Source organism: Ixodes scapularis, unplaced genomic scaffold (genome assembly GCF_016920785.2).
Source record: "Ixodes scapularis isolate PalLabHiFi unplaced genomic scaffold, ASM1692078v2 PGA_scaffold4__175_contigs__length_147842914, whole genome shotgun sequence".
Classification (NCBI taxonomy): domain Eukaryota; kingdom Metazoa; phylum Arthropoda; class Arachnida; order Ixodida; family Ixodidae; genus Ixodes; species Ixodes scapularis.
Genome location: NW_024609879.1, coordinates 65,753,988 through 65,769,120, shown reverse-complemented (window position 1 = coordinate 65,769,120; position 15,133 = coordinate 65,753,988). Strand labels below are relative to the sequence as shown.

At 44.6% G+C, this 15,133-nt stretch overlaps 1 protein-coding gene across 1 annotated transcript in view; it reads right to left on the bottom strand.

The window, feature by feature from the left end:
- Positions 1 to 15,133, bottom strand: part of LOC8037272 (medium-chain acyl-CoA ligase ACSF2, mitochondrial-like) — an 86,185-nt gene that overhangs the window by 54,351 nt on the left and 16,701 nt on the right. The window contains exons 4-5 of the mRNA XM_040216690.2: positions 2,034 to 2,152; positions 1,842 to 1,889 (exon numbers count right to left, since the gene is read on the bottom strand). Coding sequence (XP_040072624.2) covers positions 1,842 to 1,889; positions 2,034 to 2,152 — 167 coding nt within the window. The remainder of the gene's footprint in view (positions 1 to 1,841; positions 1,890 to 2,033; positions 2,153 to 15,133) is intronic.

The following is a 15,133-nucleotide window of genomic DNA, read 5'->3' as shown; positions in this document are numbered from 1 at the left end:
AATTTAGATCTTGTTCACGTATCTTCGATTCGGGTATGATCTACTTCTTTTAGAGGGCCTCCAGTGCTGCCAACCCGTGGAGAAAAGAAATATTAACTTGATCATATGGATTGAATCGGTACACACAAAATGCGTTGCAGCAGAATACTTTGGAACTTGTTGCAGACTTCGCAGTGACTTTTTTTCTGCCTTCTATCGTTATACAGACCGGATACTGAGTGAGAGAAAAAGGAGAGACAGAGAGGGAAGTGAGATCGCGTGAGGAGATCGGTCCACCAAGCTCTGGTTGGAATGATTAGAGGTTAGACGAAACGCTTGCAGCTTTTGTCTCTAATCACTGCTGTAAGGCAAACACCGAACGCTGGCGCTTGACGTTCGCGTTTAAACAATGAGTAGACGGGTTCTTTCCTCTTCGCAAGTCTTCCTTCTGGCGCAGTGTTAGTGTGAGGCTCATTATCATGGCGTCATGGGGTTGATTCCTGTCGGGTAGAGTTTAGAGTTTTTTTTTCTCTCTTGGCCTATATTTCTTCTTCATTATGTGTCCCTTTGTATAGATTGCTCTCTAAAGTACGTGTCGAACATTTATTTTCGGTTTCTGTGTCATTCCCTCGCACTTTCTCCTTAAAGATCACAGCACTTGAACGCATTCTGCGTTCAAAGACCAATTTGTATCTGTCCTCAAACCAGTCAGATGCTGCGAGCATGACGGCGTTGTCATTACAGAAATGTTGTCCTTTCGCATGTGGTTTCAGGGAAGGAAATATATGAAACACTGGCGGGCAAGGGCAGACCATCCTCTCATCGACTAGATGTCCAAACACCTAATCTGTAATCAAATTCCGGAAGGGAGGGCTAACATACTCATATTTAATTAATATTAAATTTAAAATATCACTTTTGTAAAAATACATTTAACACATACATTTTGCAAGTTGCGGTTAGATACAAAACACAAAAGATTGAACGTAACTTAAATATTCGTACTTTCAATACTGGTATCAAAAATAGAGTCCAGTTCCCTGCAAAGTTCCGTTTAATTTTAGACCACACTTTTACTAAGGCAAAACTTATATTGCGCAGTAATTCAGTTACCACAATTGAGCTTAAATAAGCGCCATTACCGGAGTTTGTATTGGTCCAATTTCTGCATATTGCCGCAATCGTGGCGTTGTTGAACGCTCACGTGGTTGACTCGCGAAGCAGCGCAGTTCAAACCCCATCAGGCCAGAACTTTATTTCAGCAAAGGTTGCTTTTCAGGAATGTTCGAGTCTATTCTGGTCAATCATTGCGTGTTGAGAGTACTAATTATACTGAAAATAGCGCGTGTATGATAGCAGTCATAGCAGGCTACATAAAGTCAGTAGTCCTTCCAATGCCGGCGTAAGAGTTCAGCACCTTTATTGTGAACTGTGCAGCAACGAGTTTTCTTTATAAACCCTTATTTCGAGTTCTCAATTTATCTTCATTTTTTATGCCTTACACACTCGTTAAGCTGATGTTCATATTTACTTGCATAGTTTTATTAGAGTCGCCACGCACCGAGTCATGTGTACCTTAATTACAGACGGGTCGCCGTTGACGTTAGGCTGACAATTTTATGTTAAGAGATTGAAGACATGGAAATTAAGGCCAACATGTTCGAAAGAGTTGATTTATAGGAAAGCGTTTAGTGATTTATTGGGAGTGAACTACTCAGATGTGGAGATTTTATCTAAATAGCGATAAAAGGAACTAAAAACATATTTTAATAATAACATTACACAACAGAAACAATGCGGAGTAAGTCACCCTATAAAGCAATCATAGCACTCACTCACATCTGTAATTTTATGGTACTTACGGCATCTGGTCATTGCCGATGGTAATGACGTGTTTCAGGAACGGCAGCCTGGAAGGATGCCGCAAAAGTTACTGCACTTTGAAAACAGCCGGATGTCTTCTCGCTCTCAGCCAGTTTCCCATGGTTAAAAAAAAAGGTACAGCCAGCAGAAAAGTTTCAAGGTTCTAGTTAATTAAATCTTTGAATTGTCACCTTTGGCTGTTCAACTCTCTCGGCGACGACTTTTCAAGTTCCGGTGCAATTTGAACTAACATCTTGTAGTACTTGTTATCAAGAAATTTTTCCCCGAGGATCAGAGCCGCACATTCCGTCTGAAAGCAATGACTCCTGCTTTTACATAAAAACGACACTAAGCAGCGAAATCTCTAAGTGTCATTGGTGCCTGGAGAGGTAGTTGTGCAAAAGGGCTCTCCGAACCGGACAAGATTCTGGCCTGCGGTTAAACAAACACATGTGTTTTCATGGTTTTCGGGACTCGTTCTAGGTTGAAATAGTATGGTTTTGTCCCGGATGATTCAGCGGTGCGCAGAGGGTCGGAAGTGCGAAGGAAACCACTCCACGGCGGGTGGCCGGGCGGCCAATAGAAATATGTTCGATTTCAGGAACAATGCCGAAACGAAATCTATGGGGGAATTGAAGATGTGGGTTGTGTCGCTGGCCGCAGAGGGAAAGAGAAAAACGCACATCGCTAAGCACGCCACTGGAAGGGGGGGATGAAGGGGGGACGCCCTCAATTGTAATAATTTTGTGTCGAAAGCTCATCATTTAAGAGGATAATGTAAAAAGTTCGCAGCTAGCTTTACGTTTACAGTCGTATAATGCATAAAATGCATTATGGGTAATTGGTGAGAAAATTGGTGAGGGAATCAGTGTGTCGCGTGAGGTATATGTTCCAGCCAAACTTAGAGGGCAAACTCAATGCTTGTGCAGGTCACGTCACGTCAGGCCACGTGACGTCGAATTCCACCGCTACATTTAGCGGGGAAACCCGACTGGTGTATAAGACACAAGACGTTAATTTTCCAGACTAATTTGGCGGATGACTCACCTGGTGGATAGGTGACATAATGTTAATATTTTTTTGCTAAATTTGGGGGAAACAGCATTGACGTTGTGACCACTATACGAAACCTTTCCCGCTAAACTTAGCGGGAAAACTGAAGCCGCCTCGGTGGCTCCGAGGCGAGAGCGCCGGCCTACGGATCTCCATGTAGCGGGTTCAAATCCCGCCCGAGGTGAAAGCAATCTGACGAAGGCTTATTTGCGGAGAAAGGTCCGTGTAACCGTGCTTTCGGTTGCACGTCAAACGATCTCCAGGTGGTCCAAATTAATCCTCAGTCCTCCTCTGGGACGTGTCAGATGCCCGTCGTTAGTTTGGCACGAAAAACCCCCAAATTTGACTTTTAGCGGGAAAACGGAGTTGGCACTTTGGTCACTTGACGTCTGCTGACGTCAGGTGACACTACTTTCCCGCCAAATGTTGCAAGGAAACTGAATTGGCGCGTAGGTTAGGTGACGTCAATTTTTTGCGAAAAATGTAGCGGGAAAACTGAGTTCGTCTCTATGTCCCGTGACATCACGTTCCATAACACATAATTTCTCGCTAAATTTAACTGAAAACTTTAGTTCGGAGATAGGTCCCGTGATATCACTTTCCGCGCTAAATTTAGCGGGAAAATTTAACATACATTCAATGCCGAATCCAGCGAGGAGGGGCCAGTGTATTTTACCGCTGACGTTGAAGTTTACAAAAACAATTCGAGTCACCGGCTTAACATAAGTCGGAATACAGCATGGGTTGATCCACACACTACAAAGTTATTCCGTCCGCGACTTATCTAAGTCGCGGGTGGAAGCAGGATGCCAGAGAGGGTGTATAACTCATCTTCCCGATGCCAAGAGTAGTTCGAGCTCCTGCCTCTTCAGGCAGAATGACAACTTAAGTTCCATTTTTTTCTAAGAAGCACAAAGTCGTAGAATACATTTAAAATTTCTGCTAAGCTTATAATGTTAAAAACGGATTGTTTCGAACAAGAAAAATAAAGCAAGATGAGACACAAGTTTTGCTAATACCGCTGTTTTATTCGCATATACCCTGCATGGCGGAGAAGTAGCTTGGCTGAAGAACGGCGCCTTATCGCTTCGGTTTGAGAATACGAGCGCTAGATCCTGAGCCGAGGTTAACCATGACACTGACTTCAGTGTCACGAAAGGAGTTCAGGCCAAAGACATAAAAACTGCTATCACCAAGCGCAATCTGTATAGAAGTTTCGCGTTCAACGAAAGCCCATTCTTTATTTTCTACTTCGTTCCTTTCTTCTGCTAGCCCCAGGTGCGCGAGATGAACACTCGTCATCATGATGGCATGTGCGCTCCGCAGTGACTTCCTGTACAATCGTCATCGTCTTCGAAATAAAAAAAAGGCGGGGGATAATGGTGACCACGGAGGATAGTAAAGCAAGGCATGTAGTTGGGCTAGTTAGTGGTACATACTGTTTGGAGGGAACAGCGCAAAAAGGACGTAGGACGAGGTCCAAGAAACACACAGACAGGGCGCTGTTTGAGGTGCCTGTCGTCTTCTCGGCGCCATCTAAGCTTTCACACCTTTGTGCTGCTGTTAGTAGAGAGGGACGCCCTTCCGTTGTGTGCGACGTCAAACATCGCACCCCGTACGTCGCCTGTGTAAGCGGGGTCGGGTACCAGATCCCCCTGTCCTGCGGTAGGGTGTATATTGGTCAAACCGGGCGTTTTGTAAACGTAAGGGCAAGGAAACATTCCCTTTCTTTGCGTTCCTCGCCCTCAGGAAACCTAGCGGTTCATTGTGACAGGTGTGGCTGCACGCCGTCATTTCGTGACATAAAGATTTTGTCTCGTCACAAAAACAAAACTGCGAGGGAGATAGACGAAGCGTTTTTTATCGCGTCTATCGGAGCTGACACGTGTGTGAGCGCTCCTTCGGTTGCCCTTGCAAATGACGAGGTGGATTTTGTAAGAAAGTGTGGCAGTTTCGTGTGACGGAGCGTGGGCGTGGGTGATGCCGCATGTTATTGGTTTGATTTGTTTGTTCTCTCCCCTTCCTCCTTTCTGTGTTTATTTCTCTTTCTTCAGAGCAATAAACTTTCAGTTGTAACAGCGCCCTGTCTGTGTGTTTCTTCGATCTCGTCCTACGTCCTTTTTGCGCTGTTCCCTCCAAACAGGATAGTAAAGTTCCACGTAGTGGGCGTCAGCCATTCCACACTATACACCAGAAACAGGATCACCATACAAAAGTCGTTGGTTCCGAGTTGTCTGATAACTCGGAGTAGACCTCACAGTTCACATAGAAGTTTCGCTGCATTTTCATTACTGTCCTTACAAAATGTGTGCGGATGTCTCAAAACTACGTCATCAGATTTAACCGCAAGTATGCCGGTCTTCGCTGAATTGAATTTTCTAAATTGCTTTGGCATTTTTTTTCTTTTTTTACATTGGCGACAATAAACTGCTGGATAGTTTGCGAAAGTTCGCGTGCAAATGAAGGTGCCACCGCAGCCGGTGGTTCAGAGTCTTTCAGTTCACGTGATGTTTCATGCAGGGCAACAAAATTCTCGTTTGTAGCAATGGAATGCCGGTTTGGTCCCGGTTGTGACGCTTTGCGACAACCTCAGAGCAAAGAAGATTTCAGCAATATGCCGATCCTCATCTCGATCGGTATTGCAATATACCCGAAGGCACTTGTTGACAGTACCGTTGCAGCGCTCGACAGCTTGACCCATAGGATCATTGGGAACAATGTGACGGCACTGGATGCCCCTTCGCTTCATGATACCCTTCCAGTGTGCGCCCAGGAGCGGTTCTCCGGTGTCGCTCAAGCAAGAATTTGGAAAGCCATAAGAGGAAAACAAGACAACCGTTCGGTCCGTAATGTACCGGCTAGTATTAGTCCGATAAGCATAAAGTTCGTTTTACTTTGTGGATTTGTCGAGGACAATAAGCAAATACTCGTGCCTGTGGCAAGTAGAAGGCGGATGACCTATCATATTTACACTGAGCTCTTCCGTTAGACCTTGTGACCGTTGGCTACCATTGAAAACGTGGGGTTTCTGACGATGTGAACTCATTCGCTGACATACCTGGCAGCTCGTCAGATCCAGTTATATATGATTTCGTATTTCAATTCAATCAATAGGACTGGACGTGCACCAGAATATTTTCAAGCAGCTAGCGTGAGCACTGAGGCGGTGATCGTGTCCAATGTTAAGTACCAGGGCACCAGGGACCTAAGGTGTTATTAAAGTAATCGCTTTTATCTTTTCATTTGCACTAGCAACCCGCTTGGCGCAGTCGCTGTGGCCTCTGCGAAGTCCCGCAGTAGTCGTGTTTCCTCCTTTTGCTTTAGCGCAGTGCCCGTTACTTGAGCTTTGAATAGAGGAAGCTGTTTATCTCGAGTCAGTTCAGCCACTAAGCTGTTGACGTGACATAGGGTTGACGTGTCTTTTACTGTCATTGTCACCATCCTCTCAAACCTCGTTTGAAAGCTGCAGTTGCCGTGCACTCTGCCAAGCACTACAAAATTGTGCCAGCACGCCTAAGGCGATGTTAAGGCAACTGTTGAATTTAGGAGGGCACTTTTATCAAAATAGTTCAATAATGTATGTTACACCTAGTATGGTATATCATGTATGCTCAAGAACATCTACGACATTTTTTTGTCTGCATTAAAATTTCTTGATGCCAGGAGATTCAAAGGAGAGGTATTTTGCTATTGTGCTGCTTCTGGTACGATAATATTATTCACAGCCACACAAAATAAGCGCTCGCGACACGATCAACCCATAACGGTATTGGGAAAAATCGCAATGCCCAGTGCATTAGATAAACCACTCACCCGTGCAATACGTCACCACAGCACATCGTAGACGTCACCGGCCGAAGCGTGAGACACCTCCCGCATCAGTCGAGGCATCGCGCGGTCTGACGTCAACACTTATATGAGACCCAGCGTGACATAACCGGACATGTAAGGTGAAGCGGGCGCAGACCTCTCGGGCGGTGCTCTCTATCATATCAGGCTCAGCGGGAACGGTCAGCCACACGCGTTAGGCTACCCGAAGTGATGCTAAACACCTACCAAATGCCAGCACCATTGCGAGCTCGCAGTGGGGGATTGTCATCATCTGGATTTTAAAGAGTGTCAGCAAAGTTGAACGAAGAAGTTGGTAGACTCAAAGAAAGCGAAGATGAAGATTTCGCGAAAAGAAGAGAACGGGATTGGAAAGAGACAGGAGGAACGGCCTGCTGAGGTAGGGTTTCAGACAGGCGTAAAATCTGTGGCGAGAACAGTGTAAATATATGCATACACAGGCCGCACTTTCTATAGGGCCAATATTGGGAATATCTATGAAAAAAAGGGCCATCATCGACCCATTGTGTCCCCTATATCACCAATTTTGAGAACCCATTAAAATTAAATTGGGCACATTGGAAACCACTTCTAATGTGGTGCCAATGAGTTTCCAATGTCCCCCAATATTGGACGGTCATTGACATCCCAACGGATGAATTGGATACCACTTGCAATAAAGTTCCAATGGGATTCTTATGTTGTTTTATATTGGGAAGTAATTGCCACTCTATTGGATAAACTAAACTGGACATAACTTTCAATGATGTGCCAATGGGCTTCTAATGTTTTGCAATGTTGTGCTGCCATTGGCGCCCCATTAAATAAATTCGAAATCATTTAAAATAAAGTGCCAATGGGCATCCGATGTGGTCAAATATTAAGCAGTCATTGACATTCCATTTTGTAAAATAGATATCATGTTAAATAAAGTACCAATTGCCTACCAATGTTGTCCAATATTGTTAGTCGTTGTCACCATATTGGATAAATTGGATACTATTTCAAGTTAAGTGCCAATGGGCCTTCAATGTTCTCCTATATTGGGAAGTAATTTGCACCCTACTGTATAAATGCGAAACCACTTCCAAAGGAGTGCTAACAACCTTCGTGTATTTTCAAATATTCATTAGTCAACGACACCCTAGGGGATAAAATGTATACTACATCCAATTGATATCTCTGAATTATAGCTTTGACGTCTTAGCTTTCACAAAAACATGCAAAGGAGCAATAGTGATGAGTTTGCATTTCCGGAGTACAAGTGTGAGGAAGTGTGCTGAACGAACAAAAGGGGAGGAGGTGATTTACTATATTTGCGTAGCGACATTACATATCACGCCATGCCCGATTTTTATCATTCTTATTTGATTTATTTAGCCCTCAAATACCCAAAGGGGGCTTTACATAAGGAGGGGAAGGGTAGAATTTAAAAACTAAAAAAAGGCACAAGAAACAAACAAAAAAGACACGGGCAAACTGTACTCTAGATGGTGACAAGAGCGGAAATGGCAGATCTGAAGTTATTGCATTCTGGGATACTCACAGAAGGTTCTGAGAGGTTGTTCCAATCAGTAATAGCCAATTTTAAGGAAGCAAATTCCAATAGGTTAGATCAAGGTGGAGTCAGTTGAATTTTGAGTGGATAGGTTGTGCGGGGGGAGATGTGGGCGGGACTCAAACCGAAAAAATATAACGTTTCAGTTACGGTTACGGTTGCCGCTTCCTGTTCATAACGGTTTCGTTTAGGTTTTTTACGGTTTTAAATTTTACGGTTTCGGTTACCGTTTACACATTCCTAATCATTTTGTTCTTAGCCCGAGACTGAGGCAGGAAAAGAGGAAAGTTTCAAAGTAGAAGAAAAATGAACAGTCGAGGACGGGCGGCGGAGAAAAGCTCACCGGAGAAAAGCTCACCGTAAAACCGGCAGATGCGGAAAAAAGCTCACCGGCCTTTGAGGGGATGCGAAGAAAAGCTCACCATTTTTTTTAATTTAGCGAATTCTGCGTCAAACGTGCCAATTTAAAACAATTCGCATTCGACGCTTCATTAAAAATATGTACTCTTTTTTGTAATATTCTTGGAATTCATTGGGCATATTTACTGATTCCCCAGAAACCAATAATAACCGTTGTGTATATTAATGAAGCCGCAAGGTATAAAATCAGAACATCGAAGACCGGTAAAAAAGACAACAATGTATTGAGAGCTGACAGTGCGCCGTCGGTAGGTCTATCAGATAAAGAGGTTTCTTCTTTGTGAGCTAATATGAATACCGGTGTGGTGAAGCGGTTCAGCTCCAAATATTGTGTAGTGCCTAATAGATGTGTTTATGTATGTGTTTATGTAATCAGTGTCGGTTCCGCAGTTTTCTTTCTGTTAATTTCACTAATAAATCTTCAGTTGCGAGAACAGCTTCGTCCTGTAGTGTTTGTTGTCTTCACCCCGTCGTCGTTGTTTGAGCGGTTTTCATAATGTATAAAGTTTACCAACTCACCCAATTCGCTACCATACAGGAGACTGCTTCTTATACAGGTCACGAGTAACAATGGTGCCAGTATGCAGCTCTTAAGTTCATGGGTGGTGGCTCACCGTAGAATGGCGCTATCGCAAAAGGGCAATGCGTGGAACAATTAGCACGAACGGCTAGAAAACGTGCATGCCCGTGGAAGAAAGAAGCCTCGATATCCTACTTACTGTTTTATCGTGTTTTTGAAGAGTAACAAAAGCTTCAAAGAGAATTTCAGGCACATTCACTTTCGGGCGCATGCACTTTCGGATTTTCGGCATCTCCAGTTTTGATTTTTAGGTTTTAGGCAGACTTTATTAAGTTTTCAAATTTTTTCCTGTACTTCAAATTTATTAAGTTTTGAGTTAGACTTTCGTTGCCTAGAGAGTAAGCCACGGAAAACACTCGCCCGCAATTATTATTTTCGGAGCGATATACCCAATAAGGTTTACAAATATTACAAAACAGGACATTTCCTTTTTTACAAAGCTTACAAATTTTAATGATAATAAAAATTATTATATGTTACGCATAATTCAACAGCCTCCATATAAAAATGATAATAATAAAAAAAAACGGTGAGCTTTTCCCCACATACGCTCAATGGCCGGTGAGCTTTTCTCCGCATCTCCCGGTTTTGCGGTGAGCTTTTCTCCGGTGAGCTTATCTCCGGTGAGCTTTTCTCCGGTGAGCTTTTCTCCGGGATTCGTCGAGGACACATCTCTAACACAGCTAAAACAAGTTTATTTGGTCACCCTCTTATATACACTCCACGAACTTCACCACAGAACAGTCTCGACCTTCTCGACCTCCAAAGCCAAAAGATTACAACCACACCACCACAATCGTCAAACGACCTTGAGCATCCTTGACGTTTTCCACAAAGCAACACACCCTAGCTCCCCTCTCCCGGAAGATAATTGACTGAACCTTCGCGTACATTGCACACCCTCACCCTCTACTCTCCGGCCCGCATTCCCAAAGCATCCCGGCAAAAAAAAGATACCAATCCACCTGATCCCTCCTTAAGACAAAAAGGAGGAAACCACTTACACCCTTTCACATTCAACAAGCACTTTACAAAACTCTCAAATCCGCAAGAATATTTTTGCACTGCTGCTAAGCTGTAACGACACCTGACTAATACAGTTGCCCATTGATTTCATTATTATTGTTTCTTTTACAACCCTTTTGATGTCGTTTAACTCCCTGTGTATTTTCTCTGTTTCGGACCAGCGTGGTATACAATTATTACATTCTTGAACATGTTTCGCTATTTCCGAATTAGCCACGTTGTTTTTGACGTTTCTTTTGTTGGGATTGTGGGCCGGAGAGTAGAGGGGGAGGGTGTGCCATGTACGCGAAGGTTCAGTCAATTATCTTCCGGGAGAGGGGAGCTAGGGTGTGTTGCTTTGTGGAAAATGTCAAGGATGTTCAAGGTCGTTTGACCATTGTGGTGGAAAGAGATGAGACCTTTGTTATCTTTTGGCTTTGGAGGTCGTCGAGAAGGTCGAGAAGGTTCTGTGGTGAAGTTCGTGGAGTGTATATGAGGGGGTGACCAAATAAACTTGTCTTTAGCTGTGTTAGAGACGTGTCCTCGACTGTTCATTTTTCTTCTACTTTGAAACTTTCCTCTTTTCCTGCCTCAGTCTCGGGCTAACAAGGAAATGGTTAACATCCACCAGATCGCCTGTGCACTGACTACATTATCCCATTCCTAATAATTAAGTATATTTCGGTTTTTTCATTAATTTGTTTAAATGAAATGTTAGGCAGCCGTTTTATAATAAACGGTTTAAAGTAGGCCCAGATATCCAACAACGCGAAATTCAAGGAACTTAGGAATGTCTTAATACTTCTAATTGGTCAAAAGTTGCACACGTTTCTAGCTCTAACGCTTGTTCACTACATCTACTTACATTGTATAGTTTGACACTCGAGCATACATGTTCCTTCCGCTACTCGCGAAACCATTCTATTTAATAAAAATAAAAATTAACATCTCTACTTTGTCGTTCCGCAGCGTTTGTAAACAACCCCAAGAAAGTTCCCCAATGGGTGCTGGAAGAATCATTTGCACCTTCTCGTCGCTATAGTTTATTTCAACCTAAAACATGCCGTCGAGTCTTCGCCCACACTGAAGGAAGGAGCAGAACTATAGCCATCCTGTAGTAAAATACCGGTAAATAGAATAAAGTAATAAAATTGAGAGCTGGGCTAGTTGGTGAAAGTCAAATATGATGGAAATGCAAGAGCCAAGACAAAAAAAGATTAGGGAGAGTAACGAACAACACAGTAAGAACATAGAAAGCTGTAAAAATAAGTTATGTGTTGTTCGTTACTTTCACTAGTCTTTTTCTGTTGCGACGCGTAGTTTTCGCAATATCGAATTTGTCCACCTTTCGGCAATCACCCTGTAGGTATAATTATATATATCATACAAAATGCCAATGTCAAACCTCTGACACTTTTTTTTTCTTTTTGTGTTGTTCCAAAACCGTCACTCGCGACATGTTTCAGACTAAATGAATACCAGGTTTTCTTTTCCGCCAGCTCTTCATGATGGTCAATTTACCTTGTTTCTTCATAGTGTCTACTGCATGTCAAAGATATCGGTGCTTTTGATAGAACCGAGTTTGATGGACATCTGAGAATTCTTATTTATTAGTTAATACCCTGAAGGCGAGACGTACTGAACACATGTAGCGATGTAAGAGTGTGGCAGATTTGGAAATATACTTTTTTTATTTTAAGCTCGACCACTGATTCCAAATAAGCATTCTCAATTATAAATTTGGAATAAACGGAAATGTATTAAAAGATGCGCCACTCGATGACAGTAACTGTATCAAATGGACACGACATTTCAAAATCCCTGCTCCAGGTCACAGTTGAGAAAAACTATTTTTATTTTTCAGTTATTATCGGTTAGAACCGGTTTCCGATAAATCATTTACGGTCACGGTTACGTTTGCAGTTTTTATGGGTTTCAAATAGCGGTTTAGTTTCGGTTCCATTTACTGAAAACATTTCGTTTCTAAACAGTTTTCGGTTTCGGTTCGGGTATGGTTTGAGTCCCTGGCTATTACCACTGCAAAATGCGAGTATTTTGATAAACTATCTGATGGCATGTAACTTAGTAGCAAAGAATTTTGGAAATACCTCGAAAAGACGCGTATGGAAAATATGGGAATTCCGAACGCATTTTATCTTGGGGAAGTAATTGAAGAAAGCTACAACAAGTCACGTTGTTTTAAAACATACTTGCAGTGCATTTTTGCCTCTAACGTCAGAACTCATTCTTAACCCCATCTCAATGAAAAAAATTGCGAATAAAATGGCTCCTGTAGTCATCACTGTGAAGGGGATAAAGAAGTGCCTAAACGAGCTTGATATTAAAAAAAAGTGAAAGCCGTTTACAAATCCCTGTAACGCCGAATTGGAGCGCAGCTCTTGAGGAGGAGGAGTGAAGGGTACTGAGGGGAGGGTAGACCCCTCCTCCTTCTCCTCCTCCTCCCCTCATTCTTTAATAACTCCGGGGGGGGGTCACGTGACCTCGGGGGGGGGTGTCACGTGACTTCGGGGAGGGGGGTCACGTGACCTCGGGGAGGCTTGACCTGGGGGTCACGTGACCTTGGGTGTCACATGGGGGTCACCTCAAGGTCACGTGACCCCTAAGGTGACCTTAAGAGGGGTCACGTGATCTCGGGGGTCACATGACCTCGGGGAGGAGACCACGTGACCTCGCGAGTCACGTGACCTCAGAGGGGTCACGTGACCTTCAAAGGGTCACGTGGGGTCATCTTGGGGTCACGTGACCTTGAGATGACCTTGGGAGGGGTCACGTGACCTCGAGGGGTCACGTCATCTTGGGGGTCACGTGATCCCAAGATGACCCCACGTGACCCCCAAGGTCACGTGACCTTTAGGGGTTCACGTGACCTTGAGATGACCTTGGGAGGGGTCACGTGACCTGGAGGGGTCACGTGACCTTGGGAAGACCTTGTTTACGCCGACGGCGACGCCGACGCCGCTCAAGCTGGGAACGGGCCCCTAAGAGCTGCGCTCTAAAAAGGCTGTAGGTCCTTATGGTTTGTCGCCCAGAGTACTAAAATTGTGCTCATTTGTTGTGTCTCGCTACTTAGAGATTATTTTTAGAGCGCAGCTCTTAGGGGCCCGTTCCCGGCTTGAGCGGCGTCGCCGTCGGCGTCGGCGTAACCAAGGTCATTCCAAGGTCACGTGGCCCCCAAGGTCATCCCAAGGTCACGTGACCCTCAAGGTCACTCCAAGGTCACGTGACACCCAAAGTCACGTGACCCCCCTGAAGTCACGTGACCCGCCGAGGTCACGTGACCCCCCCCGAAGTCGTGTGACCCCCCCCGAAGTCACGTGACACCCCCAGGTCACGTGACCACCCCCAGGATCACGTGACCCCCGCCGAGGTCACGTGACCTCCCCGATAATGTCATCGATGACGTCACCGGCATCCGCATCGTCATCGTCATCATCACTGATGACGTCATCAGTAACATCACTGATGACGTCACCAGTGATGATGACGATGACGATGCGGATGCCGGTGACGTCACTGATGACGTCATCAGTGATGATGACGATGACGATGCGGATGCCGGTGACGTCATCAGTGACGTCACTGATGACGTCATCAGTGATGATGACGATGACGATGCGGATGCCGGTGACGTCATCGGGGAGGTCACGTGACCCCCGCCGAGGTCACGTGACCTGGGGGTGTCACGTGACTTCGGGGGGGGGGCATCCGCATCGTCATCGTCATCACAGATGACGTCATCAGTGACGTCACTGATGACGTCACCGACATCCGCATTGTCATCGTCATCATCGCTGATGACGTCATCGGAGTCCGCATCGTCATCGTCACTGATGACGTCATCAGTGACGTCACTGATGACATCATCGGCATGGTCACGTTACTCCCCAAGGTCACGTGACCCCCCCCCCCCCAAGTCACTTCACCCCCCAGTACCCTTCCCTCCTCCTCCTCAAGAGCTGCGCTCTAATTCGGTGTTACAGGGAGTTGTGAACGGCTTTTACTTTTTTTGTAAATCCCTAGAGCAAAGTGTACCCCCGGGTCAGTGGAAGGTGAGGTGCGTGACGCCAATCTATAAGCAGGGATCAAAACATAAAGTGGAGAATTATCCCCCCATCTCACTGAGCTGCATATGTTGCAAGATTTTAGAGCATATTATTAAAAGCAATATTTTGAGGCATTACAATACAAACGGTTATTTCTCTTCTACCCAATACGGTTTTAGAAAGGGCCTCTCATGAGCCACACAGCTCGTAGTACTTTATCTAAACATGGTTTCAACGGCAGAGAGGGGGAGGGCGGGGGGGGGGGGGGGGGTGGAGGAGAAACGCACGCCATCTTTCTTGATTTGAGCGATGTTTTCGGTAAAATGTCCCACCATTTGCTGCAACACAAACTGAGCTCCCTTAGCCTTGATGGAAACGTATAATACCGTTGGATAGAAAGTTACATCTCTGAGAGAAAGCAGTGTGTCGTCGTAATTGGTGCAAGCTCAGACTTTGTTGACATCACTTCTGTCGTGCCATAGGGGTCAGTGCTGACGTCTTTTATTTATTGTGTTTATTAATGGGATATCTTCGACCATTAAATCGTTCGTAAAGCTGTTTGTGGACGATTGTGTTTTGTATAGCAGGGTTTAAAGTGTTAGTGATTCGGCTTCTTTACAGATGCATGAGAATATAATATCGGATTGGGGCAGGATTTGGGAGTTAGGCTTGAATGTGGGTAAGTGTGTGCAAGTCATTTTTGGGAGGAAAGGTAACCCGGTCTCATCATGTTATTTTATTGGTCATCATAAATTAACTAATAACATTGATGTTAAACATTTG